General features: G+C 38.9%; 2 protein-coding genes across 3 annotated transcripts in view; both read left to right on the top strand.

Moving 5' to 3' along the window:
- Positions 1–5,327, top strand: part of LOC107602334 (probable Xaa-Pro aminopeptidase 3) — an 18,563-nt gene extending 13,236 nt beyond the window's left edge. The window contains exons 9-11 of one of the 2 annotated variants that reach the window (XR_001611025.1): positions 2,384–2,504; positions 4,502–4,924; positions 5,086–5,327. Coding sequence is in view for 1 of the 2 variants with exons in the window: in XM_016294809.1 (XP_016150295.1) it covers positions 2,384–2,504; positions 4,502–4,674 (294 nt within the window). In the remaining variant the exon portion in view is untranslated. Of the gene's footprint in view, positions 1–2,383; positions 2,505–4,501 lie in introns of both variants that reach the window. The other variant, XM_016294809.1, reaches the window with a different exon arrangement.
- A 2,775-nt stretch (positions 5,328–8,102) lies between these two features.
- LOC107602282 (histone acetyltransferase p300-like) overlaps positions 8,103–27,156 on the top strand; it is a 37,089-nt gene continuing 18,035 nt past the window's right edge. The window contains exons 1-13 of the mRNA XM_016294743.1: positions 8,103–9,991; positions 13,384–13,967; positions 16,571–16,732; positions 19,155–19,395; positions 19,496–19,607; positions 20,534–20,651; positions 20,929–21,097; positions 21,814–21,891; positions 21,987–22,075; positions 22,158–22,310; positions 24,148–24,606; positions 26,589–26,804; positions 26,944–27,103. Coding sequence (XP_016150229.1) covers positions 9,898–9,991; positions 13,384–13,967; positions 16,571–16,732; positions 19,155–19,395; positions 19,496–19,607; positions 20,534–20,651; positions 20,929–21,097; positions 21,814–21,891; positions 21,987–22,075; positions 22,158–22,310; positions 24,148–24,606; positions 26,589–26,804; positions 26,944–27,103 — 2,635 coding nt within the window. The 5' untranslated portion in view covers positions 8,103–9,897. The remainder of the gene's footprint in view (positions 9,992–13,383; positions 13,968–16,570; positions 16,733–19,154; positions 19,396–19,495; positions 19,608–20,533; positions 20,652–20,928; positions 21,098–21,813; positions 21,892–21,986; positions 22,076–22,157; positions 22,311–24,147; positions 24,607–26,588; positions 26,805–26,943; positions 27,104–27,156) is intronic.

Below are 27,156 nucleotides of genomic sequence, written 5' to 3'. Positions count from 1 at the left end.
GTTTGAACAATCCTGATAAACGCAAGTAAGTACCATTTTGATTAGCCGTCGTACCTACAATGACTGTGCTTTGTGTAAACAATGAGTGACGTATACGCGCGAGAGATCACTTCCGGCGCTTGCATAAACCATGCCAGAGCGCGTACACACCTCATGCCGTGCGCGCGCCCAAAGACATTTAGACATAGTGGTGTATTAGAGGTAAAAAAAATTATATAAATACTGTTCGGTTTCTGGCACAAACTGATCGTTTCGTGTCTTAGGACATCAATGTGTCGTCACGAGCCACAGGGTTTAATTTGGATTTGTCTGTGCATGTTTTTTTTTTACTCTCATAGATTTTGTTACCATTGCCATGCATTATACGACTGATAGACTGCAACGGCTGGAGTTAAAAATCATCAAATGTGTTCTACTGAAGAAACAAATTCTCCTACATCTTGGATGCTCTGGGGGTAAGCAGATAAACATCAAATTTTCATTTTTGGGTGAATTATCCCTTTTAGCAGCACCAGTGTTTTCAATATTGATAATAATAAAAGTTTCTTGAGCAGCAAAGCAGCATATCAGAATGATTTCTGAAGGATCATGAGACACTGAAGACTGGAGTAATGATGCTGAACATTTTTTACCATCACAGAAATAAAATGCATTTTAAAATATATTTAATTTGAAAACAGCTATTGCAAATTGTATTAGTATTTCATAATGTTAGTGTTTTTATGGAGATATTTTTGTTGCATAATTCCAAATAAATAGATTATGATCCACAAATAAATGTAAAGAGATTTACAAAAAATTAAAGCTATTGACAAATAAATAGAATGAGGTCCACAAAACACATTAATTAAATTCACAAATAAATAAAATAAGATTTGCAAATAAAAAACACATTCTCAAATATTTTTATTTTATTTTTTTCTACAAACACAACTTTGCCTGGCATACATTTGTGAATCGCATCCTGTGCATTTGTAGATCGCTGCACGCATTTGTGGATTTTTATCATTTCTAGCGTCAAGACGCTGACAAATCCACAAATAGGTAGACGCCACCCACCATCTACACAAGCCAATCAGATAACAGCTACATTTTGCTGACCAGTCGTTGCACATTCTCGCTATAGCCAATCAAGTGTTGCTTTACAATCAGGGTGAGATCAGATTCATTTATTTGCACTCCTGTAGGAACTGCATTCTATGGACACTTCGTTCAAATTGAGCTGAAGTGCTGTTTGTGTGGTTAAAAAACCCTGTTTGGCTTCTTTATTTTTCCATCAGAATCAGTGAATGAGGATAAACTCAGGATTATACACAATTTATGATCATTCACAGATCCCGAGCATCGTCAGTAATACCCTCACGACGCATCCAAAGCAAATACAGTCTACACTGGACTGGATGAAGGACAAATGATTCAAACATTTGCTTTGATGAGTCCAGTTGCAGTGCAGCGTGACATTTGCAAATGGACAATGTAAATAAAAACCTTGCATTTACTTGGGATACTGTTAAGTTACTTAGACTTCTTTCAGTGACCTTTAAAAATCTTACCAACCTCAAACTTTTGAACAGTATTCTATATTTTTAGTTGTTGCGTTTAAGAGATAAAGCTTGGCGGGGAGAGTTTTGCTGTTCTGAAAGTAATACAGTAACATTCAACATGCTAAAACTTCCAAGATGATCATTGCATCTTTAAATTCATTTTTTAAAGGACCACAGGAACACATTTAGGCAGCACGTTTCTAACGAATTTCCTGCCTTCAACAGTAGATTTGAAAAAATTATTTAATATCTGCATTGGTCTGCACTTTTTTTTATTTCTGTGTATACATAAAAACTGACTCTCATTGCATTGTTCCAGCTTTTACATCATTAATGCCAAATGCAACTGATTCTTGCGTGTTTGTAATCGATTGCAATTCTCCAAGCATGAATATACTGTCAAATGTATCACTGGCTTCTCACACCAACCCGAGATTCTGCTTCACAGTGCTGAAACACCAAGATTTTGAGACATTCTTTATTTATTTAATTGAACTTTCCTAAAGCTCTGTGGTCAGGAAATGACTATAAGACTTTTTGCCCAATTTAAATGGCAAAGATCTGACCCACTTATAGCGTCTGTAAAGCACCACACTGCCATAAAAGCACCATTTCACTTTCAATGTAGCGAGTTTATGAGGCCAACAAACCGACATGTTGTTCAGTTTAGCCTGTTGTGGCTGTGGAGGTGTACGTGTGCACTGACTTTAGTTAAAATCTGTTTTCATGTTCCTCACATGCAGCTTTTCAACTCTTTCACTCGCTGTAACATGCATTATAATCACATTTACAGTTGTTTTTTCTCAATGGATGTCTGCCGGGTTGTTTTTTTCTCCCAGGCTGCTCGGCAGTTTTGCCCCCATCACGTAGGTCACTACCTGGGCATGGATGTTCATGACACTCCTGAGCTGTCTCGTTCACAACCGCTGCAACCTGGCATGGTGATCACAATAGAGCCAGGTGAAGATCACTTTTATTCAAAAACAATTAATGCTGCATGTCTGTTTTAAAAAATGCTTTTTTTTTACTTTTGGATCATCAAAGAATGCGTCTAGCATTCGATATTTGTGATTGTGTTTGCTAGTCTCATTTTATTTATTTGTGAATTTAATTCATGTTTATGAAACTCTAATGCCCGTTTTCACAGACAAGGCTTAAGCCTAGTCCCAGACTAAAATGCATGTTTGACTGAAAGCAACATGCACTGGCATATCTTAAAATATGCCAGTGCCATTGATTTGTATTAAGCTGCACACAAGTAATGTTTTTTTTCTAAGGCACATTTAAAAAAAAAAAACTACTTAAATGTCCTAATTTAACTAAGGCTTAATTCTGGCTTAATCTAAGCCATGTCTGTGAACCAAGGCCTAAGATTTACTTGTGGACTTATTTGGAATAATGCGACAAAAATATCTCCATAGCTTTTACTGTACTTTTAAGCAAATAAATGCAGCCTTGGTGAGCATAAGAGACTTCTTTCAGTGACCTTTAAAAATCTTACCAACCTCAAACTTTTGAACAGTATTCTATATTTTTAGTTGTTGCGTTTAAGAGATAAAGCTTGGCGGGGAGAGTTTTGCTGTTCTGAAAGTAATACAGTAACATTCAACATGCTAAAACTTCCAAGATGATCATTGCATCTTTAAATTCATTTTTTAAAGGACCACAGGAACACATTTAGGCAGCACGTTTCTAACGAATTTCCTGCCTTCAACAGTAGATTTGAAAAAATTATTTAATATCTGCATTGGTCTGCACTTTTTTTTATTTCTGTGTATACATAAAAACTGACTCTCATTGCATTGTTCCAGCTTTTACATCATTAATGCCAAATGCAACTGATTCTTGCGTGTTTGTAATCGATTGCAATTCTCCAAGCATGAATATACTGTCAAATGTATCACTGGCTTCTCACACCAACCCGAGATTCTGCTTCACAGTGCTGAAACACCAAGATTTTGAGACATTCTTTATTTATTTAATTGAACTTTCCTAAAGCTCTGTGGTCAGGAAATGACTATAAGACTTTTTGCCCAATTTAAATGGCAAAGATCTGACCCACTTATAGCGTCTGTAAAGCACCACACTGCCATAAAAGCACCATTTCACTTTCAATGTAGCGAGTTTATGAGGCCAACAAACCGACATGTTGTTCAGTTTAGCCTGTTGTGGCTGTGGAGGTGTACGTGTGCACTGACTTTAGTTAAAATCTGTTTTCATGTTCCTCACATGCAGCTTTTCAACTCTTTCACTCGCTGTAACATGCATTATAATCACATTTACAGTTGTTTTTTCTCAATGGATGTCTGCCGGGTTGTTTTTTTCTCCCAGGCTGCTCGGCAGTTTTGCCCCCATCACGTAGGTCACTACCTGGGCATGGATGTTCATGACACTCCTGAGCTGTCTCGTTCACAACCGCTGCAACCTGGCATGGTGATCACAATAGAGCCAGGTGAAGATCACTTTTATTCAAAAACAATTAATGCTGCATGTCTGTTTTAAAAAATGCTTTTTTTTTACTTTTGGATCATCAAAGAATGCGTCTAGCATTCAGTTTAAAAAAAAAAAAGCTGTCAGAAAAAAATGCATTGGCTGGACTAGCTGAACTAAAATCATAATGAGATCAATCATCTGAATGCATATTGGAACACACTGCACCGGGCACAATAGATCGATTTGTTGCTTACAATCAGAGCGATGTAGTCTTGTTTTGCACTTTGAGTCCCATAAGAGATGTTTTGAAAACTGCACTTGTTGAGGACATTCATACAGCACCATGTTAGAAAAATAAGGGTAATAATACTGATAAACCGCAGGCCTGTATCTTGAATGCACTGTAATTACCATTGGACTGTGGCATACTGGGCAAACATTCAACTTCTTAGCATTTGAGCTGTACTGCAAAAACAAAACAAAACAGAAACTCTAAACTCTCATCTCTTGCTCCTTTCACCCAGGACTGTACATCAGTGAGGACGACAGCTCATGTCCAGAGCAATTTCGGGGTCTTGGGGTGCGAATTGAGGACGACGTGGTGATCCGAGAACACGGGGGACCCCTCGTTCTATCTGCAGACACCCCAAAAACCATCGCTGAGGTGGAGAGAGCTTGCGCGCATGGAGAGGACTGAAAGGAAAGAGTAAAACATAGCAAGTCCTTCTAGAATGACACTGTTTCTCCCATCTTTTAACACCTCCGCTGGTAGGGTTTTCTGTAATAGTCGACTCGGGAGGTCTGGATCTCACAGAACTTGCTCCAGTTATGTATTAAATCTGGAGGATTAAGAGCTGGACATGTTGGGACAGCGTGCAACATCTCCCTGATAGCCAGTTGGGTCGTGTTTTGTATTTGACATGCACAACTACACTCTCAGAAAAAAGGTACAAAAACTGTCACAGGGGCGGTGCCCTTTCAAAACGTACATTTGTACCCAATTTACCCCCAAAGGTACATATAAGTACTTTAAAGGTACATATTAGTACCTAAAGTGTACATATCATGACCTAAATGTACTAATGTATTTTTATCTTTTTTTGTACAGGTACCACCCCAGTGACAGATTTTTGTCTGAGTGTGTAAGATCTAGGATGAGGGTTTTATAGGAGACTTCAAGTGAGTTCAGATGGAGAAACAAACAGGTTACTATATGATTTAGCAATGTTGAACAGTTTGTTTCTGAGATAATTTATCTGTTTCACTGTGAGAGGCTCATTTTGTGTTTGTCTGCTGAGGTTTTTATTGTCATAAATGTGTTTTTTACTGTTGTCAAAATAAATGTCTAGTTCTTGATTTTGTTGCTGCATTTCTAAACCACATAAGTCACTGAACAGATGCAAAAATTCATTTTTTCCCCCCAATACATATTCTAAGTACATTTGAAACTTTTAATCACTCCAATAACACACAGATGAAATGTCTAGTTCTTGATTTTGTTGCTGCATTTCTAAACCACATAAGTCACTGAACAGATGCAAAAATTCATTTTTTTCCCCCCAATACATATTCTAAGTACATTTGAAACTTTTAATCACTCCAATAACACACAGATTATCTGATGTAGTAAATAAGTTATACTAAATTTGCTTGGTTTTAAGTCACAGTGGTTTACTTCTAGAAGTCAAAATAAATTAATTAAATCAAATTAATTAGAAAAAAATAGGCTAAAAGTGATTACATTTATGCTGAATGAAGTCTAAAACTAGCATTTTTCACAATACATATAGATATTAAAATAGTACTCTAAAACCTCAGTAAGGTTGGAAATGGAAAAATTCTAAGGACATCAGAATTTGTGTGTTGGGCTGCTGTATTTTTTGTGTATCTAACCTAATAAAACTAAATATATACAGGTGCATCTCAATAAATTAGAATGCCATGGAAAAGTTCATTTATTTCTCAAATTGTGAAACTTGTGTATTAAATAAATTCAATGTACACAGACTGAAGTAGTTTAAGTCTTTGGTTCTTTTAATTGTGATGATTTTGGTTCACTTTTAACAAAAACGCAGCTCACTAGATTTTGAGACACAATTTCTCAGCTTAGATGACTTGCAATGCATTTATGCCATTTTTTTTTTTTATGTGAGCTGACTTTGAACGTGCCAATGAGGCCCAGAAATGCTATCTAGCTAGGCCACTCACTAGATATTGAGGTTTTTGAGGTGGATTGACTCTGAACAGACTTATGATTTCCCATTTAAGGCCCGTTCACACCAAGCACGATAACTATAAAGATAACGATAAAGTTCTAAAAATCGTTCTCAGTATTAAAGAATAGCAGAGTCTACACCACAGCTATAATGATAAAGGCACAGAGAAACAATATTGTTGGAATCATTTTCAGAACGATTTTTTCCAGCTGATGAACGATATAAACATTGACAGCCAATCAGAATCCATCCTGCTATCACCAGCTTGAGAATTTAAAGCGGCAGACGAGTGTGCACTTAGAATAAACAGACAATATCGTTCGCTGGTGTGGACGCTAATATCTTTATAGTTATCGTTCTTGGTGTGAACGGGGCTTTATGCTATATGGTCAGCTCCCTGTGTTTTGTGCGGAAACGCTCTCTGGTTAAGCCGTTTCTGAGCTGATATCCAGAAATGATTTCTAGGTAGGCAGCTCATTAGGTTTTGGAGTTTTTGAGCTCTAATTGACTCTGAACATGCTTATGTTACCAAAAAATGCTAGGTTCCTAGGTTTGGAGTTTTTCGATCTGAGCTCACTCAGAACACACTTAAGGTGTCCAAAAAAGCAGGCCTAGGTAGGCAGCTGACTAAAATTGAGACATATTATCTCAGTTCAGGTCACTTGCAATTTACGGCCATGCTGTCTTGGAAAGCAACTTGATGTTTTTGAGCCGAATTGACTCTGAACATGTTTATGCTGCCCAAAATGCTGCTACATATTCAGTTCCCTTGGTTTTGAGACACAATGTCCTAGCTGAGATTATGCTCAGTTACGTTGTTGCCAGTTGCTGTCTAGTTTTTGAGCTGAGCAGACTCTTAATGCGCATACGACGTCCAGGTAGGTAGGTAGCTCACTAGGTTTTGGAGTTTCTTTAGCTGAATACACTCTGAACATGTTTATGATGGCCAAAATGCTGCAACATAGTCAGTTTTCTTGGTTCCCTGCTGAAAAAAACCTGCAAAATCCAGCCTATGCTGGTTTAAGACGGGCTTTGGCTGGTCTCCCAGCCTGGTCTTCCACCTGAAGAAGTGGTCAAACCACTCTAAAATGACCAGGCTGGAAGACCAGCTAAAACCAGCCATCCAGCTTAGGCTGGTTTCAGCAAGGTTTTGAGACCCAATCTCTCATCTGAGATGATGCCTAATGCAGTTATGGCAAAAATAATCCTAGTAAAGCAATGCTTCTGAGCTAATGTGACTATGAACATGCATATGACGTCCAAAAATACTCTAGTTTGGCAGTACAAGGTCCAAAAAAAATAAAATAGAAAAGTCACTGCTTGTTCTTGACTCGATCACTATTGCACTTCCAATAGGGCACCTGACCCCTGGGCTTCTCCGAGGAGGCTGACTGTACACTCTTAAAAATAAAGGTTCTTCAAGCGATGCCGTAGAAGAACCATTTTTGGTTCCACAAAGAACCATTCAGTCAAAGGTTCTTTAAAGAACCATCTCTTTCTTACCTTTTTGTAATCTGAAGAACCTTCTTTCGCCACAAAGAAGCTTTTGTGAAACAGAAAGGTTCTTCAGATGTTAAAGGTTCTTTATGGAACCATTTAGACAAAAAGGTTCTTCTGTGGCATCGTGAAGCACCTTTATTTTTAAGCGTGTGCCTCCAGCTAGCGAAGCCAAGTGAAGCAATATTTTGCGAAGCAAGTCACCAGGTGGGCATCATTTCACTACTAGTGAGTCCATCATCAGATGATGCTGGACCGCGTCTCGCACACCGCCCAGAACAGTCCGAACTCCGAAACAGCACTGTCGGGGAAATCCAGATCGCCATCTCCCCCTCCACCCCCCCCCTTTACTAATGCTACCGCACCTCCAACCTTCCCTCCCCCCAGCCAGAGGAGTAGAAACAACAAGCCGCCATTTTGTTTGTGCTGAGCGAGTGAAGGAGGCAGGAGCGACCGAAAAAAAGACACTCGCGCGACGACCACTGCGACTCTGAGCGCCGCCGGCTCCGTCCTCGCGGATCCAAACCGGATAAAACACAACCCGCGCGATTAGCGGAGGGAGATGATAGATTCTCCCGTGTGGAAATCAAAGAGCAGACTGGCTTTTCCTTTCGTTTACTGATCTTTTTTTTAAACGAAGCGAAGAGGCGGAAGAGAGCAATACATTTAAACGAAGGGAAGCTCGTCAGGGGAAAAGGAAAATACCAGCGTCACGAAGTGGGAATAACTGTTCAATTGCATCGCCGGTTGCTGGCGGACGACAGCGAAAGTGGGGAAAATTGCAGGAACTGTGCAAGAGAAGGGAGAAATTTAAAAGGGATGAACGCGCAGGGGGGTTCACGGCATCACAAAGCCTATGAAGGGGGTTTGAGGACCCCCAGATTTTGGGGGGTGCAGCTGGCAATATCACCCGGATCGGCAGATGCTTCAGCGCCGAAATATTACTGAAGCCCACGTCGTTTCGGTTCATTCGGTTTTCGACCCACTGCTGTTCCTCTCGCGCTTGCTTAATGCTCCGCAAGGCTCTTCGTGCAGTGACAAATGATTCTTATTTGCTTGATGTGAAATAGACGCATATTCATTGACCAACTTCACTTGATTCCCATTCTTTAGCCCGTGCACAGCGGACTGCGAGACAGCATCTTGCACTTCAGACGAACTACCGATTGCGTAGATGTCCTGTCCATTACACAGACGCTTTTGAAATCATTTCTTTGCATGCACGAGCTGTGCGCAGTGCAGGGTGGTCTCGTGAAGCAATGGTCAGAGGTTTTCTGCAAACACTTTGAACTCGTGCACTGGACACATTCACACAGAGGGCGCACGAGCCGTATTCAGATGTGAACGCACAATAAACCGTTCAACTTGTCACTTTGAAGTATTGTTGCAAAATAGTAAGACACGGACGCTGAAATATGCAAGTTGTTTGGAATCATCTAAAGTGGTAGCTCGCGCATGCAAACTGAAGTCATTACAGTTCTTGGATGCACATTTAGCGTCTTGTTTATTCTGCAATTGAGGATGAAAGGAAACTTTCACGTGCATATGGTTGTTTAATTCTATTCCCATTTCCAAGTATTTATTTGTTCTCTCCATCCATCTTAATGACTTGGGAGGAAATAAAGACATCGATGAAGGAGGTGCAAACATCTGTGTCGATCTGAAGGAGCACGATGGACTTTTAGTCTTCGAAATAAAGTGATGCAGGCTGAGAATCGCACATGCTAATAATGCGAAGAGACATAATTCTGAATCTTAGTGTTTGCTCATAAACATTGCATGAAGCCGCACCGGAGCGAGTTCGGTTTCTCGTACACAACGCCTTAAAAAAAACACCAACACTTCAGCTCGCCGCCGACAATGGCGGAAAAGACGGATGCAAGCAGCGAGGATAAATCTCGGGAAAATTGCTCAGTCGCCGAGGAGGCTACGTGAGTTTGCGGCGAGCTTGCATGACCGTCTGTCCCTCCCTTCACCTCCTACATTCGGAAATATACTTTGAGGAACTAAAGACTAGAAAATCTTAAAAGGGAGCATTAAAGGTGGACTGAACATTGAAGCATTGCATTGCATGCATGAAAGGGAAACGGGAATCCGTCCGGAGCTCGTGAACGAGGAGAGATTTCATTTGCACATCGGCTCGCGACTGCACAGGAAGGGCTATCCTACGCGGGATATATGCTTTAACACTAAACCGGAGGAAAACTATGGCCGATAATGTGCTGGAATCCGGTCCGCCTTCAGCTAAGAGGCCTAAATTGTCTTCCCCGGCTCTGTCGGTCTCCGCGAGCGATGGAAACGGTAAATAATAATGTTTCACGCGCTGCGGTGTGCGGGCGAGTCTCGCGCCTGCACACTGCCGCTGCTTCCCTCCCTGTATGGAGAGAGAGAGAGAGAGAGAGAGAGAGAAAAGACATTCGACGTGTGTTTGTAAGAGCTTTCTTTCGTTGTTTTTGTTTGCTCGCATCGTCCCCCGGTATTTAAATCGCTTAGCAAGATAGCTAGCAGGCTAATTTGCTCCGTGTTTTCATTTGAAGTTGACGAGGTGTGTTACAATACTGTTTGTGTGTGTGGTCTTCTGAGTGTGCAAAATAGTATGCAGTGTTGTTCCGGGTGTGCGTTACACAAACTTTTCGCTTTGTTCGTCGTTATGAGATGTCGAGAGCTGGGGTTTGCATTTCGAGCTTGTCAGGAGAAGGAATACTCGACAGGAACAAGTTATAAATCACGTCGGTTTACTGACACGCGGTTGGGAGTGAAGTCTAGAGCACTCTGGGACGCCAGAAGTGCTTCTTTTCAAGTTGGTTTATATGTAGTGCGTACTTAATAGTTGACAAACCAGTGCGTGCAAGTTTCTAATCAACACTAAGCAGTAGATGCTACTTTATTCGTCTGGTCTCTCTATGTTTTAACTAGCTTAATATGACTTCCTGTTTGATTAGATAAAGTGTCCAAGACCCTTCTAAAACCAGCTTGACCGGTTAAGACCAGCAAACCTTTCTGGACTGGTTTAAGCAGCTTTTTTTTGCAGCGTGTCTAGAAGTGAAAGCCAGGTCATATTGTCTGAACTCTAGTGGCTCTCCAGTACAGGCTTTTAAATGGCTGATGCTGATATCAACATAACAGATGGTATAATTTAAGATAAGTTCATGTATAAAAGAGGAATTTGAATCAGCACTTTGTTTCATACAATATTTATTTCAGTAAAAAAAACCTTGATAACTGTAAACAAAACTGTAAACAAGGTTGGGGAAATCGGGGTAAGTTGTGCCATTGTTTATGTTGTCACCTAGGCAATAAGAAATGAATGTTTGTACAACCAATACTTTGAATTAAATCCCTTTTTTTCATTTGATCTGCAGTTACCTAAAGATACACACAAACTAGCCGTAAGAACGTTATTTTAATATTCAGAATATGCAAGTAAAGTGAAAAAAAAAAAAAAAATTCCATTTTTTTTTGAAATATTCTATAATGTTGACGAGGTGTGTTACAATACTGTTTGTGTGTGTGGTCTTCTGAGTGTGCAAAATAGTATGCAGTGTTGTTCCGGGTGTGCGTTACACAAACTTTTCGCTTTGTTCGTCGTTATGAGATGTCGAGAGCTGGGGTTTGCATTTCGAGCTTGTCAGGAGAAGGAATACTCGACAGGAACAAGTTATAAATCACGTCGGTTTACTGACACGCGGTTGGGAGTGAAGTCTAGAGCACTCTGGGACGCCAGAAGTGCTTCTTTTCAAGTTGGTTTATATGTAGTGCGTACTTAATAGTTGACAAACCAGTGCGTGCAAGTTTCTAATCAACACTAAGCAGTAGATGCTACTTTATTCGTCTGGTCTCTCTATGTTTTAACTAGCTTAATATGACTTCCTGTTTGACTAGATAAAGTGTCCAAGACCCTTCTAAAACCAGCTTGACCGGTTAAGACCAGCAAACCTTTCTGGACTGGTTTAAGCAGCTTTTTTTTGCAGCGTGTCTAGAAGTGAAAGCCAGGTCATATTGTCTGAACTCTAGTGGCTCTCCAGTACAGGCTTTTAAATGGCTGATGCTGATATCAACATAACAGATGGTATAATTTAAGATAAGTTAATGTATAAAAGAGGAATTTGAATCAGCACTTTGTTTCATACAATATTTATTTCAGTAAAAAAAACCTTTTTGGTTGGGGAAATCGGGGTAAGTTGTGCCATTGTTTATGTTGTCACCTAGGCAATAAGAAATGAATGTTTGTACAACCAATACTTTGAATTAAATCCCTTTTTTTCATTTGATCTGCAGTTACCTAAAGATACACACAAACTAGCCGTAAGAACGTTATTTTAATATTCAGAATATGCAAGTAAAGTGAAAAAAAAAAATAATTTCAAATTTTTTTTTTTTTAGAAATATTCTATATAATGTAAATAAAAGGGGGGAAAAAAACATGGCATAAAATTGGCTGAATGCTGTCACTTTTCTCATTTGCGTCTCCTTAAAAATGTGCATGCATTTAAAAATTCTCCTTTAAATATAAGATCATTTGATCTGCAGTTACCTAAAGATACACACAAACTAGCCGTAAGAACGTTATTTTAATATTCAGAATATGCAAGTAAAGTGAAAAAAAAAAAAAAATTCCATTTTTTTTTGAAATATTCTATAATGTAAATAAAAGGGGGGAAAAAAACATGGCATAAAATTGGCTGAATGCTGTCACTTTTCTCATTTGCGTCTCCTTAAAAATGTGCATGCATTTAAAAATTCTCCTTTAAATATAAGATTAAATAAAAATGACTCATCTATGCACAAAAAGGGTTGTATGCAGACTTCAAAACAGAACAAATGTGTGAAAAGCACTTCTGTAAATCAGCTAAGCGTGTTCGGTTGTTGGTCTATCACCATAATCTTACATTCAAATCCAAATACTGTCTGATTAATTGCTTGGCTGATATATTGATCTATTACTAATGTGAAGACTGCACTCAAAAGCTTGCTTACTTCATATTTAGAGTATTTAGCATTTTTTAGTCGTTGGTGTGTTGCTGTTATCAGGACCTGCCATTATGTAGGAAACCCCCCCTCCCATTTTGTCCCACCGCTTGTCCATTGTTATGCCATGTGTTTTTTATTAGTATGAACCATTAGGACATGCACACCGGCTATACTGCTCTCCGGTGAGCCGATAATCTCAGTCTTTCTCTCATCACTGGAGCTGCAGTAAACTGTTGAACGAGATTCGTTCTGCCACGCTTTGGTCAATTTGTCTAGATTTCTTGCTGTAGAGTGATGGATCAACCCATGCTTTGAGGAGGCCGACTAACCTCCCGATGTATTGAAATTGCAGATGTGTTGTGCACTTGTTGTTATGTTTTAGTATTACTTTATCTCATCAGATTAATTCCTACTAAAAACTCTAGTTTTGATCTCCAGCAAACTTTAAAAACCTTATATAGCCTAGGATTTTAAATGGCTCTTTTATGCTATTTCAACTTGTTATCCACCAAGGAAGCTGGCATGGCGTTAAAACACCAACCAACCAGTTCAACCATTTAAAAACTGGCAACTTGGGTAAAATATGGTTTCTTTTGCTGTGGCTTTGCTGGATACGTCTTGTTTTTTGGACATACTATAATTATTCTCTGATGTACTTCATTATGAGTGATTTTTCTGTGAGCAACAACCTGATTAAAAATCTCTTTTCCCTTTTTTTTCAGATTTTGGCTCTCTGTTTGACCTGGAGCATGACCTCCCAGACGAGCTCATTAACTCCTCCGACCTGGGCCTTCCTAATGGGATGGACCCCAGCCAGTTACACACCAGTCTGGGTGGAGGAGGGATGTCGGGCTCTCTGGGCGGCTCGGGCCAGGACACAGCAGCCAAACACAAGCACCTGTCTGAGCTCCTCCGCCCTGGCGGCCCTCCATCCACCTCCATGGCCGCCGGCAACCCCGGTAATGTGCCCTCCTTGGGGATGATGGGAGGTCTGAGTGGCACCCCGGTTACTCAGGGACTGGGTGGCCCTCAACAGCAGCAGCCTGGCATGATGCCGCAGCCTGGCATGGTGGCGGGACTGAACCGGGGCATGATGGGCGCCCAGAAAGGGAACGGACAGCCGCAGAGCATGATGGGAGGGCAGATGATGAATGGTGCGCCTAGAATGGGCTACGCCAATGTGAACATGAATGCGGGCATGGTTGGTAACGGGAACATGCTGCCCGATGCTCTGCAGCAGCAGAACACAGGGCAGCAGACGGCACAGGCAGCAATGAGACCGCAGCAACCAGGAGCAGTGAACAAGGTAATGTGTGAACAAGTCAGTGTGTCAGTATAATATTTCTGTGTGTTTGTACAGTTTAAAATGCATTCATGCATTTGCAAAAGGGTTTTGCTTTAAGGTTAACTTGAATTTATGTTTTAGATCTCATGATGCATCTATGAACTGATGTGTTTTGTGTGAAAGAGCTATTTAATTTGGGGTCAGTAAGATTTTTTTTTTTTAAGAAATCAAATTTTTTTCATCAAGGATTAAACTAAATGTAATATAATGTTATAAGAATTATATTTTGTCACCTTGGAATTATAGGGTTCTTCTATCTGACATTTTTGTCAAAATTTAGTTATTTACATATTTTTATTCTGTAACAACTTATTTACATTATGTGATTTTTTTGTGTGTGTGTACATTGTGTTGTGTAAATTTTGGGACTTTTTATTAAAACAAAACAAAAAACAACAAAAAGATTCTATCTATATGGAATGCAAAAACTTTGAAGCTCAATATCTCCATGTGTGAACAAGTCAGTGTGTCAGTATAATATTTCTGTGTGTTTGTACAGTTTAAAATGCATTCATGCATTTGCAAAAGGGTTTTGCTTTAAGGTTAACTTGAATTTATGTTTTAGATCTCATGATGCATCTATGAACTGATGTGTTTTGTGTGAAAGAGCTATTTAATTTGGGGTCAGTAAGATTTTTTTTTTTTAAGAAATCAAATTTTTTTCATCAAGGATTAAACTAAATGTAATATAATGTTATAAGAATTATATTTTGTCACCTTGGAATTATAGGGTTCTTCTATCTGACATTTTTGTCAAAATTTAGTTATTTACATATTTTTATTCTGTAACAACTTATTTACATTATGTGATTTTTTTTTTTGTGTGTGTACATTGTGTTGTGTAAATTTTGGGACTTTTTATTAAAACAAAACAAAAAACAACAAAAAGATTCTATCTATATGGAATGCAAAAACTTCTCAGAATACAGGCAGAACCTTATAATTCCAAGGTGGCGATTTAAAATAAATGCTGTTCTTTTGAACTTTGTTCAAGTATTCTGAAAAATAAAAGTATCACGTTTCCTCAAAAATATTATGCAGCACAACTGTTTTCAACATTTGTAATAATATGAAATGTTTCTTGAGCAGCAAATCATCATGTTAGAATGATTTCTGGAGGATCATGCGACGCTGAAGACTGGAGTAATGATGCTGAAAATTCAGCTTTGCCGTCAGAGGAATATTTTACATTTTAAAATATATTAAAATGAAAAACAGTTATTTAAAATTTTTATATTTCACAATGTTTTCACTGTATATCTGATTAAATAAATGCAACTTTGGTGAGCATAAGAAACTCAAACGTATAAAAATTGTACCGCCCCCTTTTACCGCCAACTTTTGAACAGTAGTGTGTGTATGTATAGATTATATTTAACTTTGATCTAATTATTAATTACAATAAATATTAATTAAGTTTTTTAATTAATTTAATATTATTTTCAACAAACATGAGTGTTGCATTTCATTAGACAAATTAAAAAATTTAAGACCCAATGAAATGAATAAATAAAGACCATTGGCACGTTTTAATTTTTAAAATTAATTTTATTTATTTTTACAAAAAGTGCAAGCCCTTTTAAGCCCTTCTGTCCCAACTTCCTGTTTCAACAGTTGTCAGACTATTTTATGGAGAGAACAAAAAGCACAATGAATGTTCTATCAGTCCCGGTCCCACACTTTATGCTCAAGTTGCTTTAGAGAGAAGCTAATATTAGAAATTAAAGGTCAAACAGAACGTTCTCAGGATTTATGACTTTTAAAGGCCACGTTTTCTTATTTTCAAACTTTATAACTTGAATAAAACGACTCGTAGTGTTTATCGTTGGTTGCTTGGTTTAAAAACGAAATTCTGAAAATTCATTTTTTTCATCGTCGGATCAGACAAATCTGACGACTTATGTTCTTATGACAGCACACTATTCCCCTCCTTTAAGAACACAACCTTTTGTTCAGTTTTTGTCTAGTAAGACTGTTGTAGAAATCAGGTAGTGAAATAGACTATTCAAGTGAAAGAATAAAGATCTTGTGGTGTTTCTTTGGTTTGAATGAGACGTTCAGTGATGTGATCGTTCACACCAAAACTGACCTGAGTTTGAAAAACCTTCTCTACTCCCTCATGCGAGGAACTGTGTGCACCATTTTGTTGATTCACAGGCGATTGCACAACCTGGACCGCAGGAAATGGGCAAAAAAAAGAGGGAATGACATTTTCTTTTTTTGTTTTGCTGGGTTCTTCTAGATTTTTAGCAGCTGTTTTGAGGTTTATTTTGCAGAATTGATACCACAGTGTCTCTGACATTAATACGTATGCGGTGAGGAAACGATGAGAACGTGAGAGTCGAACAGGCTGAAAGATTGATTCTCATCTATTGATCATTTTCTTGTTTTGCTGTTAACGTTCTCTCAATTTTTTCTAAGCTCATCTTTGATGGTTTATGATTCTGCTCAGGATGATGGATCAGATTCTGTCATAATTGAAACCCTTGAGACTGATATACCAGCTCATTTTCATTTTTGATCAAGAGTTCTTTGTTTTTTTTTGTTGTTTTTTTTTCTCTCAGATGGGAATGATGGGTGCTCCAGGACCCTACGGCGGTTCATATGGTCAGTGCGGAGGACAGTCCCTTGGGCCTCAGCTCCAAAACAAAGCGGGTCAACCCAACAGCATTAACCAGTTCAACATAGACAAGAAACCTCAGCATGGGCAGAACATGGTCGGCATGGTGAGAGAACTATACGGAAATTGTCATAGCGAACCACGTGCACACACACATTCCCTGACCCTCTCTGACTGAAGGTATTTAAATCCTTCTCTAACTGGCCACCAAGAGCCTTCTGTTATCATTTCCCCTCAGAGCTCAGCCAGTGGTTTATCCCACAGACACGGAACCTGTTGATTGATTATTCATGGGTAGTCACACAATTTTTTTCCCCAGATTTCTGCACAATTTGAAAGCCCATTATTTATGAAATTCTACACATCAATAACCCCATTTTCATTTAGTTTTAATCTTGAAAGTGCTTTCAATAGTGATGCACTGCAATGAAAACTAGCTACTGGAAATTCTGGACTCACTGAACTGAAAGACAAAATCAAAATGTTTTTTTTTTTCCCAGTTAATGTGTATATAAGCAATTACACCAATTTACGTAGATTAGTGTGACCTTATATCTAAAATAGTAAAAAAATGTGTATATTTTTAGAATAAACTTTAAGACACAGCTCTTGCTTTTCTGACATATTTATGTGCAGAACACAAATAACATTCTCAAGCTGATTATTATGCAATAAAAATGTAAAAATTTGTATTTGCAGCAGCAAGGTCTTCTCAGTAAAATTTCATGCTGAAATTCATCTATATCAAAGTTACAGTTATCTGATATTTTAAAGTTGCAGTTTCTTGCGAATACTTTCGACAGACAAAATTTTGGTCCCATCCCTAGTTTTGAATAAATGTTTAAATAAAATGTATAAATAATTTCTGGCTAATTTGCTTTTCTTGCTACAAGTAAGATTAAAGTATTCTCAATAACACATTTGACCATATTAGAACTATTCTGCAGAATCTATACATTCATAATCACAGTTTTCAACATTGGTAGTAATGTGTCTTGAACATCAAATCAGCATATCAGAATGATTTCTGAAGGATCGTGTGACACTGAAGACTGGAGTAATGATGCTGAAAATCCAGCTTTACCATCAAAGGAATAAATTACATTTAAAAATAGAAAAGTTATTTTAAATTGTAATAACATTTCACAATATTATCTTTTCTTCTGTATTTTTGATCAAACAAATGCAGCCTTGGTCAACATAAGAGACTTCTTAAAAAAAAAAAAAAAAAAACATACCGTTCCCAAACTTGAATGGTAGCAGGAAATTGTCATAGCGAACCACGTGCACACACACATTCCCTGACCCTCTCTGACTGAAGGGATTTAAATCCTTCTCTAACTGGCCACCAAGAGCCTTCTGTTATCATTTCCCCTCAGAGCTCAGCCAGTGGTTTATCCCACAGACACGGAACCTGTTGATTGATTATTCATGGGTAGTCACACAATTTTTTCCCCCAGATTTCTGCACAATTTGAAAGCCCATTATTTATGAAATTCTACACATCAATAACCCCATTTTCATTTAGTTTTAATCTTGAAAGTGCTTTCAATAGTGATGCACTGCAATGAAAACTAGCTACTGGGAATTCTGGACTCACTGAACTGAAAGACAAAATCAAAATGTTTTTTTTTTTCCCAGTTAATGTGTATATAAGCAATTACACCAATTTACGTAGATTAGTGTGACCTTATATCTAAAATAGTAAAAAAATGTGTATATTTTTAGAATAAACTTTAAGACACAGCTCTTGCTTTTCTGACATATTTATGTGCAGAACACAAATAACATTCTCAAGCTGATTATTATGCAATAAAAATGTAAAAATTTGTATTTGCAGCAGCAAGGTCTTCTCAGTAAAATTTCATGCTGAAATTCATCTATATCAAAGTTACAGTTATCTGATATTTTAAAGTTGCAGTTTCTTGCGAATACTTTCGACAGACAAAATTTTGGTCCCATCCCTAGTTTTGAATAAATGTTTAAATAAAATGTATAAATAATTTCTGGCTAATTTGCTTTTCTTGCTACAAGTAAGATTAAAGTATTCTCAATAACACATTTGACCATATTAGAACTATTCTGCAGAATCTATACATTCATAATCACAGTTTTCAACATTGGTAGTAATGTGTCTTGAACATCAAATCAGCATATCAGAATGATTTCTGAAGGATCGTGTGACACTGAAGACTGGAGTAATGATGCTGAAAATCCAGCTTTACCATCAAAGGAATAAATTACATTTAAAAATAGAAAAGTTATTTTAAATTGTAATAACATTTCACAATATTATCTTTTCTTCTGTATTTTTGATCAAACAAATGCAGCCTTGGTCAACAAAAAAGACTTCTTTAAAAAAAAAAAAAAAACATACCGTTCCCAAACTTGAATGGTAGCGTGTATGCTGCCATCTTTACTAATGGAAACTCCAGTCAACTCCAGCTAATTCTCTGATCCTCAACACTCTGCAGCAGCAGGAACATGAAATCCTGACCCTTGAAAACCCTCTTTCTGTCTGTCTCCAGCAGAGCTCAGGTGTGGTGGGTGGCGTATCGGGCCCAGGCGGGGCGGCGGCACCCCCTGCAGCGGACCCAGAGAAGCGTAAACTCATTCAGCAGCAGCTAGTGCTGTTACTTCATGCTCATAAGTGCCATCGCAGAGAGCAGGCCAACGGAGAGGTCCGCCAGTGCAGCCTGCCCCACTGCAGAACCATGAAGAACGTCCTTAATCACATGACACACTGTCAGGCCGGCAAATCCTGCCAGGGTGAGTGTTGCCACCTATTTATCTTCTTTCAATCATAGTTTATTTTCCCACACATAAACAAGATGATATGGCATCTTAAATGCTTGTGGTTCCTCTGCAGTGGCTCACTGCGCATCCTCCAGGCAGATCATCTCTCACTGGAAGAACTGCACACGGCATGACTGTCCCGTCTGCCTGCCGCTTAAAAGCGCCGGAGACAAAAGAAACCAGCAGTGTGAGTTAATCCACACAAATGCTACTCATCCACATGTCGTTCAAAATCTGTATGACTTCCTTTCTTCTGTCCAACTCCAGAAGATATTTAGAAGAATGTTTCAGCTGTTTTCGCCCATGAAATGAAAGGCACTGGATTCTATTGACTTATGACATTATCATCTTTTATTGTGAGAGCCAGAAATCTTGCTTGTTTGTAGGTGACCAAATACTTATTTTACCGAGGAATTTACCAATTAATTCTTTAAAAATCCTACAATGTGATTTTCTGGATTTTTTTTCTCATTTTGTCTCTCATAGTTGAGGTATACCTATGATGAAAATTACAGGCCTCTCTCATCTTTTTAAGTGGGAGAACTTGCACAATTGGTGGCTGACTAAATACTTTTTTGCCCCACTGTATCTATTTATACGTAACTCAAATATTTTTATAAGAGCTGTTTTTATATGACTAAAACTGAAACAAAAATTGTTACATTAAATACATTTTAACTGAAATAAAATATACAAAATGCGACATTTTATTTCAGCTAGCTATCACGGCAACATTTCTCATTTTCAAGCTGATGTACTTAAATAACTAAATCTACAACTGAAATTAAATTTTGTAAAAGACGTATAGACAAAAACTAAAAACACAATTACTGAAACTAATAGAAAATTTTAATGTAAAATAAAAGCTAATTCAAAATATTAATAAAAAAACTATAATAGAATCTCAGTGATACTGAAATAGTACTGATTTCATTGAATTTACTCTTTGTGAACTCACTCTCCACAAAACTATTTAAAATCCTTATCTAGTTTATCACACAATTTGAAAGTCACGCATAGGGTGCTGTTTAATTTCATGAACTCAGTTACATGTGTCGTGTTTGTGTGTGTGTGTGTGTGTGTGTGTCATGTCGTGTATGTGTGTGAGTAGTGTGCAGGCTATCTTCCCCACTCCAGACCCTGCAGCACTGAAGGATCGGCGGATGGAAAACCTTGTAGCTTACGCTCGCAAAGTGGAGGGCGACATGTACGAATCCGCCAACAGCAGGGTAAGAAAACTCTTGCACAGTCTCATGTCTGTGGATTATATTTGGTAAATATCTAAGTGAATCCACAGAATCACTTGATTCCTCACATTTTACTCATGATGCAGCTGTCACAGTCAAGTGCTGGACAGAGCGCTGGAAAACCTCATCTTTACCAGGCGTGATACGTCCATTAATTTTTCTGTCTTCACTAAAAGCTGCTTGAAAAGCACTTTGAACCGAAACATTGTAAATGTTTAAAATGAATGGTAGGAATGATAGTCCTGTTTATCTTTTCCAGGCAGAGTATTACCACTTTTTGGCGGAGAAGATTTATAAGATTCAGAAGGAGCTGGAGGAGAAGAGGAGAACCAGACTACAGAAGCAGGGTATGATGCCAGCTCAGCCTCGCATGCCCAACTGTGCTCTACCTCAAGCACCAGCTGGCATGAATCAGGCACAGCCGCCTAGTACGTACACATACACTGACCTTAAAGGAATAGTTCACCCAAAAATGAAACTTTGCTAAAAAAATTCATTCATTCTCGGCCCATCCAAGATGTAGATGAGTTTGTTTCTTCATCGGAACAGATTTGGAGAAATTTAGTATTCCATCACTTGCTCACTAATGGATCCTTTGCAGTGAATGGGTGCCGTCATAATGAGAGTCCGAACAGCTGATAAAAACACCCCAGTAATCCACATGACTCCAGTCCATCAATTAACGTCTTGTGAAGTGAAAAGCTGTGTGTTTGTAAGAAACAAATCCAACATTAAGGCGTTTTAACTATAAAGTGTTGCTTCTGGCTAAAATACGAGTCCATAGCTGGAAGCAACGGTTTAAAGTTAAAAATGTCTTAATGGATTTGTTTATTATAAACACAGTTTTTCAGTTATGTGGTTTACTTGTGACTTATTGTGATGTTTTTATCAGCCGGTTTGGACTCTCATTCTGACGGCACCCATTCACTGCAGAGGATCCATTGGTGAGCAAGTGATGTAATGCTACATTTCTCCAAATCTGTTCTGATGAAGAAACAAACTCATCTACGTCTTGGATGGCCTGAGGATGTGTATATTTTTAAATGGACTGTTCCTTTAAATGTAAACCATGTATTACAGTACAAACACACACACAGTTAAATCAGATGATGCTGTTTGTGATGGATGTTCTGGTCTTTCGTAGATGGTCCCCATTTAGATCCGTCCTTAGTTCAAGCTGCTGGACCCAATCAGATGGTCAACCGCATGCAGAATCCTGCTGGTATGGCACACTCACTAAATGGTCTGAAGTTGAAGCAGTTTTTTTGAACATCTATAAATAAATCACTGTGTTTGTGTTTTGTAACTTTTGTGCAGGTATGAATCAGTTTGCCCAGGTGGGGATGCAACAGCCAATGGGACAAAGGGCAACGCCACCCCTGCCTATGGGAGCAAACCTCAATCAGGTAAAATTACCTGTGACCTAAAGAGGGGCAAATAATTTAACTGATTAAGTGTTTATTTAGAGTCTTTATTGTGTATTTTTAGATGGGTATGCAGGGATCACCTCGAATGACTCAACCCAACGTACCCCAATTACAAAACCAGTACATGCAGAACCAGTTTCCAGGCACGGGTGCCGGACTGGGCCAGGGAGCGGTCGGCCTGAACCAACCTGCGGGGCAGGGAGCCATGCCACAGGTCAGCTATTAAAACACATTCTTACCATATTACTCAGTACAGCTTGTTGTCTCTAATGCGTCTAATATGATTTGTCTTTTGGTGGCTAAAAGAGTTTTTCTGTTGTGATCTATCCACCTGTTTACAGGAGGCGCTACTGTAAAAAAGAACTTGGGTACAACTTCCGGTGAGGTGGCGGAAGTAGTATGTACCAATGGTATTTTATAGGGATGCACCGAAATTTCGGCCACTGAAAATGGCATTTTTGGTTTTCAGCCGAAAGAGAAAAACGGCCGAAAATATATGGTGCGCTGCACCGCCCAGCAGTGTTCAGCATGCAGGTTTCACTCTCCCTCAAGCCACTGTCACTGTGACGCTCCGCACGTTACGTGCCGGCAGGAAATTTCTATGTAGTAAACTTGTTCCTGTTTGCAATAGCGCTACTGTATGTAACATGTAACATGGTGTAGTTCAGCTGTACTGGGCAACGCATGTAAAATGACGCTACCCTCTCATTCACTGATCTGCTCCCCGCTATGCTCTGCTCACATGCTCTGATAATACTGAATAAAAATAAAATATTGACATTTAATATTAATATATTTTCTGTCCAATTTTTTGTGTCATTTTCATTAAAAGTCTTACAAAATTACTTTATATTATTTAATAAAATAAGAATGAATTATTACAAAGCATTTTCGGTTTTGGTTTTCAGCCAAGTGCATCCAGAGTTTTCGTTTTCGGCCTAGAATTTTCATTTCGGTGCATCCCTAGTACTTTGTATGCTAATTTTTATCATCCAACAATCTTAGACTAAAGATTTTAAGTGAAGGCTACTGTGAAGTAACATATGCAGAACATGAATGACACACAGTAAACATTTCAGTGTAGTACATTTATTAGTTGATTAATAATATCACAATACAATAAAGTGCCCTTAATGAAAGAATTTTCGTGCCCTTAATTGTCCTTACTTTACTGACCTTCCACAAAAGTGCTGCTGCATGACTACAAGGCCCTGCAATACATGATGTTATCTTTCACTGACGCTAGCACCTTATGATGTGATACGTGTAGGCTCTGGATCGGCTCAATGTCCGCTTTCAGAATCATAAGGTCGTTTCTGACATCCTTAAATAACACCCGACCGACTTTATCAGTAGATACTGATACGCCTCTGAGCTTTTCAAATTGTTCATCGCCTTACCATCACAGGCTAAGTTACTGAATCTACAAAATAGCTAAAAATGCTACCGTACGTGATATGAGGCCATCGTCCCAACCATCTACCGAGGAGGGTAAAGGTACTGTTATTTCACCCTTTTTAAGTTTGTTGAAGTTGTGTTTTCACATCGTTTGCAAGTTTGGATCGCTAAATCTTGAATGACTGACTGTCAACTGTTGAATGAATGAGTGTCACGTCCCGCTTGTTTACTTCGAACCGGAAGACGCTCCCACTTTTGACGCAAGGCCTCATGGGGCTTAGGAAACTTGTGGGTTGTGAAAGACCATATGAATGACTAATGTGAATGAATATGAATGACTAAAATGCACAATTTTAGTAAAAGTACTGTTTTAATGAGATTTAAGCATAACATTTAGCATAATGTTTAGCCACTTTAATGCTGTAAGAATTTACTCAAGTGAATTGCTGAATCAGTTGAACAGATTCTTTGAAATGGACAGACATAGAAAACACAACAAACGTAAGATCACTGCAGTATTCACAATGCGTAGTGTTACAAAACCAACAAAACTATCAGGAATATGTTGTAAATATTGAATACATCGCCCAGCCCTCGATGTATAGTAATACCACCCAGCTAAGTCTCATTTGTTTGTTGTCTTTCTCTTTTAGAATCAGATGCACACTCCACCATCGCTGGCAGTCAGTAGTCCAGTAGCTCAAACCCAGGCAGGAGTCTCTGGCCCCGGAGTCACTGTCGGCCCTCAGGGGCCTCCGTCCAACCTCGCCCCACCTGCTCCGCAGCCCGGATTGCACACGCACTGTCCTCCCTTACGCCAAAACTCCCCTTCTCCTGCACGCAGCCTCACTCCTACCCCTGCCCCACACCAAACGCCCCCGCAGTTGCCGGGTAACCAGACTCCCCAGCCCCACACCCCCACTTCTTCGACCACTATGGCCCCACCCGCAACACAGCAGCCCCCGATGGCACAGGGGGTGGGCTCAGAAAAAGCCAGTCCGCTACAGCAGCAGTCGCATGGGGGCGGAGCCGCTGGAGGCCCCCAAACAGGGCTAGCGTCATCTGTGCCTTCCCAGAATGCACACGGGCTTTGTGCACACCCACACACTCCTGTGAGTATCACAATCGAGAATGTGTTTGTTTGGGGTGTTTTTGCTTATATCTTCACATCGTCTCATAAGTTGACTGTCACTGAAGAGCCTCCATTTATCATTTGTTCTGCTGTGAATTTAGGGCCCTATGATTTCCGTGATGCGGAAAACGCATCAGAATCGTGGAATAGCAAAAATTTTATATACACTATAATGTGAAATGCCATAGAATTTGTCAAAATTTGGATGAATAAATCAAAAGTAGGGCTGTACACTTAATCAAATTACAGTATGAACTAGTGTCTTTGAATATTAAAGCACAAAAAGACTGGCATTTAAATATGTGGTCTGCATGTCTGTGTGAATTAGATTATATTTCTCAAAGTAATAACAGTAATAATACAGTTTATTAAAATATAATTTGTTGGGGGGAATATTAAATTTTTTGTCCATGTTTTAATTTAAACTGTAAACCTTTGTTGTGCAGGACTGTGTTCGCTACAAATGAAACAATTGTTCAAATTTCATTTGATTACATTTTAAAAGACTAAATTGTTGTATGCATTAGATTTACAACCGTTTTTGATAGTATGTATTAAAGTTCCCCTATTATGCCTTTTCGAATATTACCTTTCATGCAGTGTGTCATGTAGCTGTATGTGAACATAAACTATCTGCAAAGCTGTGAAGCTGCTATCAAAAAAAAAAGTCTGCTCGCAATCGCCTAACCGAGTCGTCAGGAATACGAATCTTATTCTGTTACAGCTGTACGTCACGAAGTAACACATTTGCATAATGTCTGCCCACGTTCTACGTCGCCAACTTGCCCGCCCACAAACACAGTAAAATTTCCCTGTGGTTAACATCTTGTCAAGAAGACGCTGTATCCTACGCTGTGAGAGTAAATTTATTTTATCACATCTTATAATTACCACAAGCTTGTTAACACTTGACACTTACCAATGAGAAACGTCCTGCTCCAGTCGTGCTTGCGAATCAGTCTCTTGTCGATCAGCCAGTTCAACCGTTTCATCATCAGACTCCGGCTCGGATTGGTAAGGTACAATTGATACCATCTTTTCTATGTATTGACCTGTCCTCCAGAGCTGTCATTCCGTCATGGCAATGGGTGTTTCGTTTCCGACACGCACTGTACATGGTAGACCAATCACAAAGGACTGCCATCTGACCAATCACAGCAGTGAGGGCTCAGGGAAAGGAGGGGTTTAGAGAGGCTGACACTTTGAACTGCTTCGCACGAGTCGTTTACGAATCATTTAGAAATGAGGTCAAATTAATTAATTTAAAAAAAAATTTGTTTTTTGACCTTGCATGCATGTAAACCTGTTTTAGGAAACTCGTAAAACTATTAGCATCCTTAAAAATTACATAATAGGGGCATTTTAAATATTACAACACAGAATCCAGAAAAAATTTAAACATACACACACAACAAAAACATATATATATTTTAGTTTAATAAATTGTTAAATTCATTTTTTTAATTAAAATTTAATTAATCCATTAAACTGAATCCAGAAAAATGAAAATGGAAAACAGAATTTGGGGAAAAAAGAAATCAAAATCAAAAACTGATTTCACAGAACCAAGGATTCTGTCAAACATGCCCAGCATGAAAGCTCTCTTAATCTGCTGTGTTTTTGCTTTACCTTCATACTCTTGATTCATATTGCTGTTCTTTGTTGACTTTTGCTTATGGGTTTCTTATTTGTTCTTTTACTCTGCTGTTCCTTTTTTCACTTCCGTCTGACACGTGTTCCTACTGATTTTTGTTTGCCATTGGCCCTTTTCCCGTCCCTTCTGACTCATTTCTTATTTGGCCATTTGTGCTGTTCCTTTCGTTTATTTCTCATTGGCTGTTCTCTCTCATTTTGTTTGTTGTTTGCTCTTCTCTCTTAATCAGCTGTTTGTTTGTTTTTGGCTTCTTGTTTTTGGTTGCCATTGGTTGTTCTCCTAATTTGGTGTTCTGTCCCACCCCTCAGCTCTCTCAGAAGTCGTCTCTGACGGCTGACGGTCAGGCCTCAACTCCTGCCTCGGACAGCAGTGCTGACCCTAGCTCACAGCAAACATCATCCGAGCCCACCGCCCCACTCGACCCCAAAATTGAGGTCAAACAGCAGGAAGAAGAGGATGAGAATGAGACGGAGGATAAGGCCTCAGGGAAAATGGCCGCCATGCAGACTGAGATTAGGACTGAGGTGAGCAAAGAGACCTGGATGATAAAGAAAGTCATTAAAAAATGTCTGTTAAATCCAAGACATTCGAGTGATTGATCCTTTCTTTTTGATCTTTATTTTGATTCCGTCCCTAACCTTTTGATTGGTCTGCCACATTAAGAAGGAGGAGCCTGCAGACGATGAATGTAAGACAGAGCCAATGGAAACATCGATTGGGTCGACAGCCGAGGACAAGAAGCCGGAAGTCAAAACTGAACCCAAAGAGGAAGAGGCTGCAGGAACCAACAGCACTCCCACAAACACACAAAGCAAGAAGAAAGGTAAAACAAACTCACGTACACCTTCGTAGATGCGTTTTACACAAAACTCTTTT

Source organism: Sinocyclocheilus grahami, unplaced genomic scaffold (genome assembly GCF_001515645.1).
Source record: "Sinocyclocheilus grahami isolate Dianchi unplaced genomic scaffold, SAMN03320097.WGS_v1.1 scaffold324.1, whole genome shotgun sequence".
Taxonomy (NCBI): Eukaryota; Metazoa; Chordata; class Actinopteri; order Cypriniformes; family Cyprinidae; genus Sinocyclocheilus; species Sinocyclocheilus grahami.
This window is presented reverse-complemented; position numbering and strand designations above follow the sequence as displayed.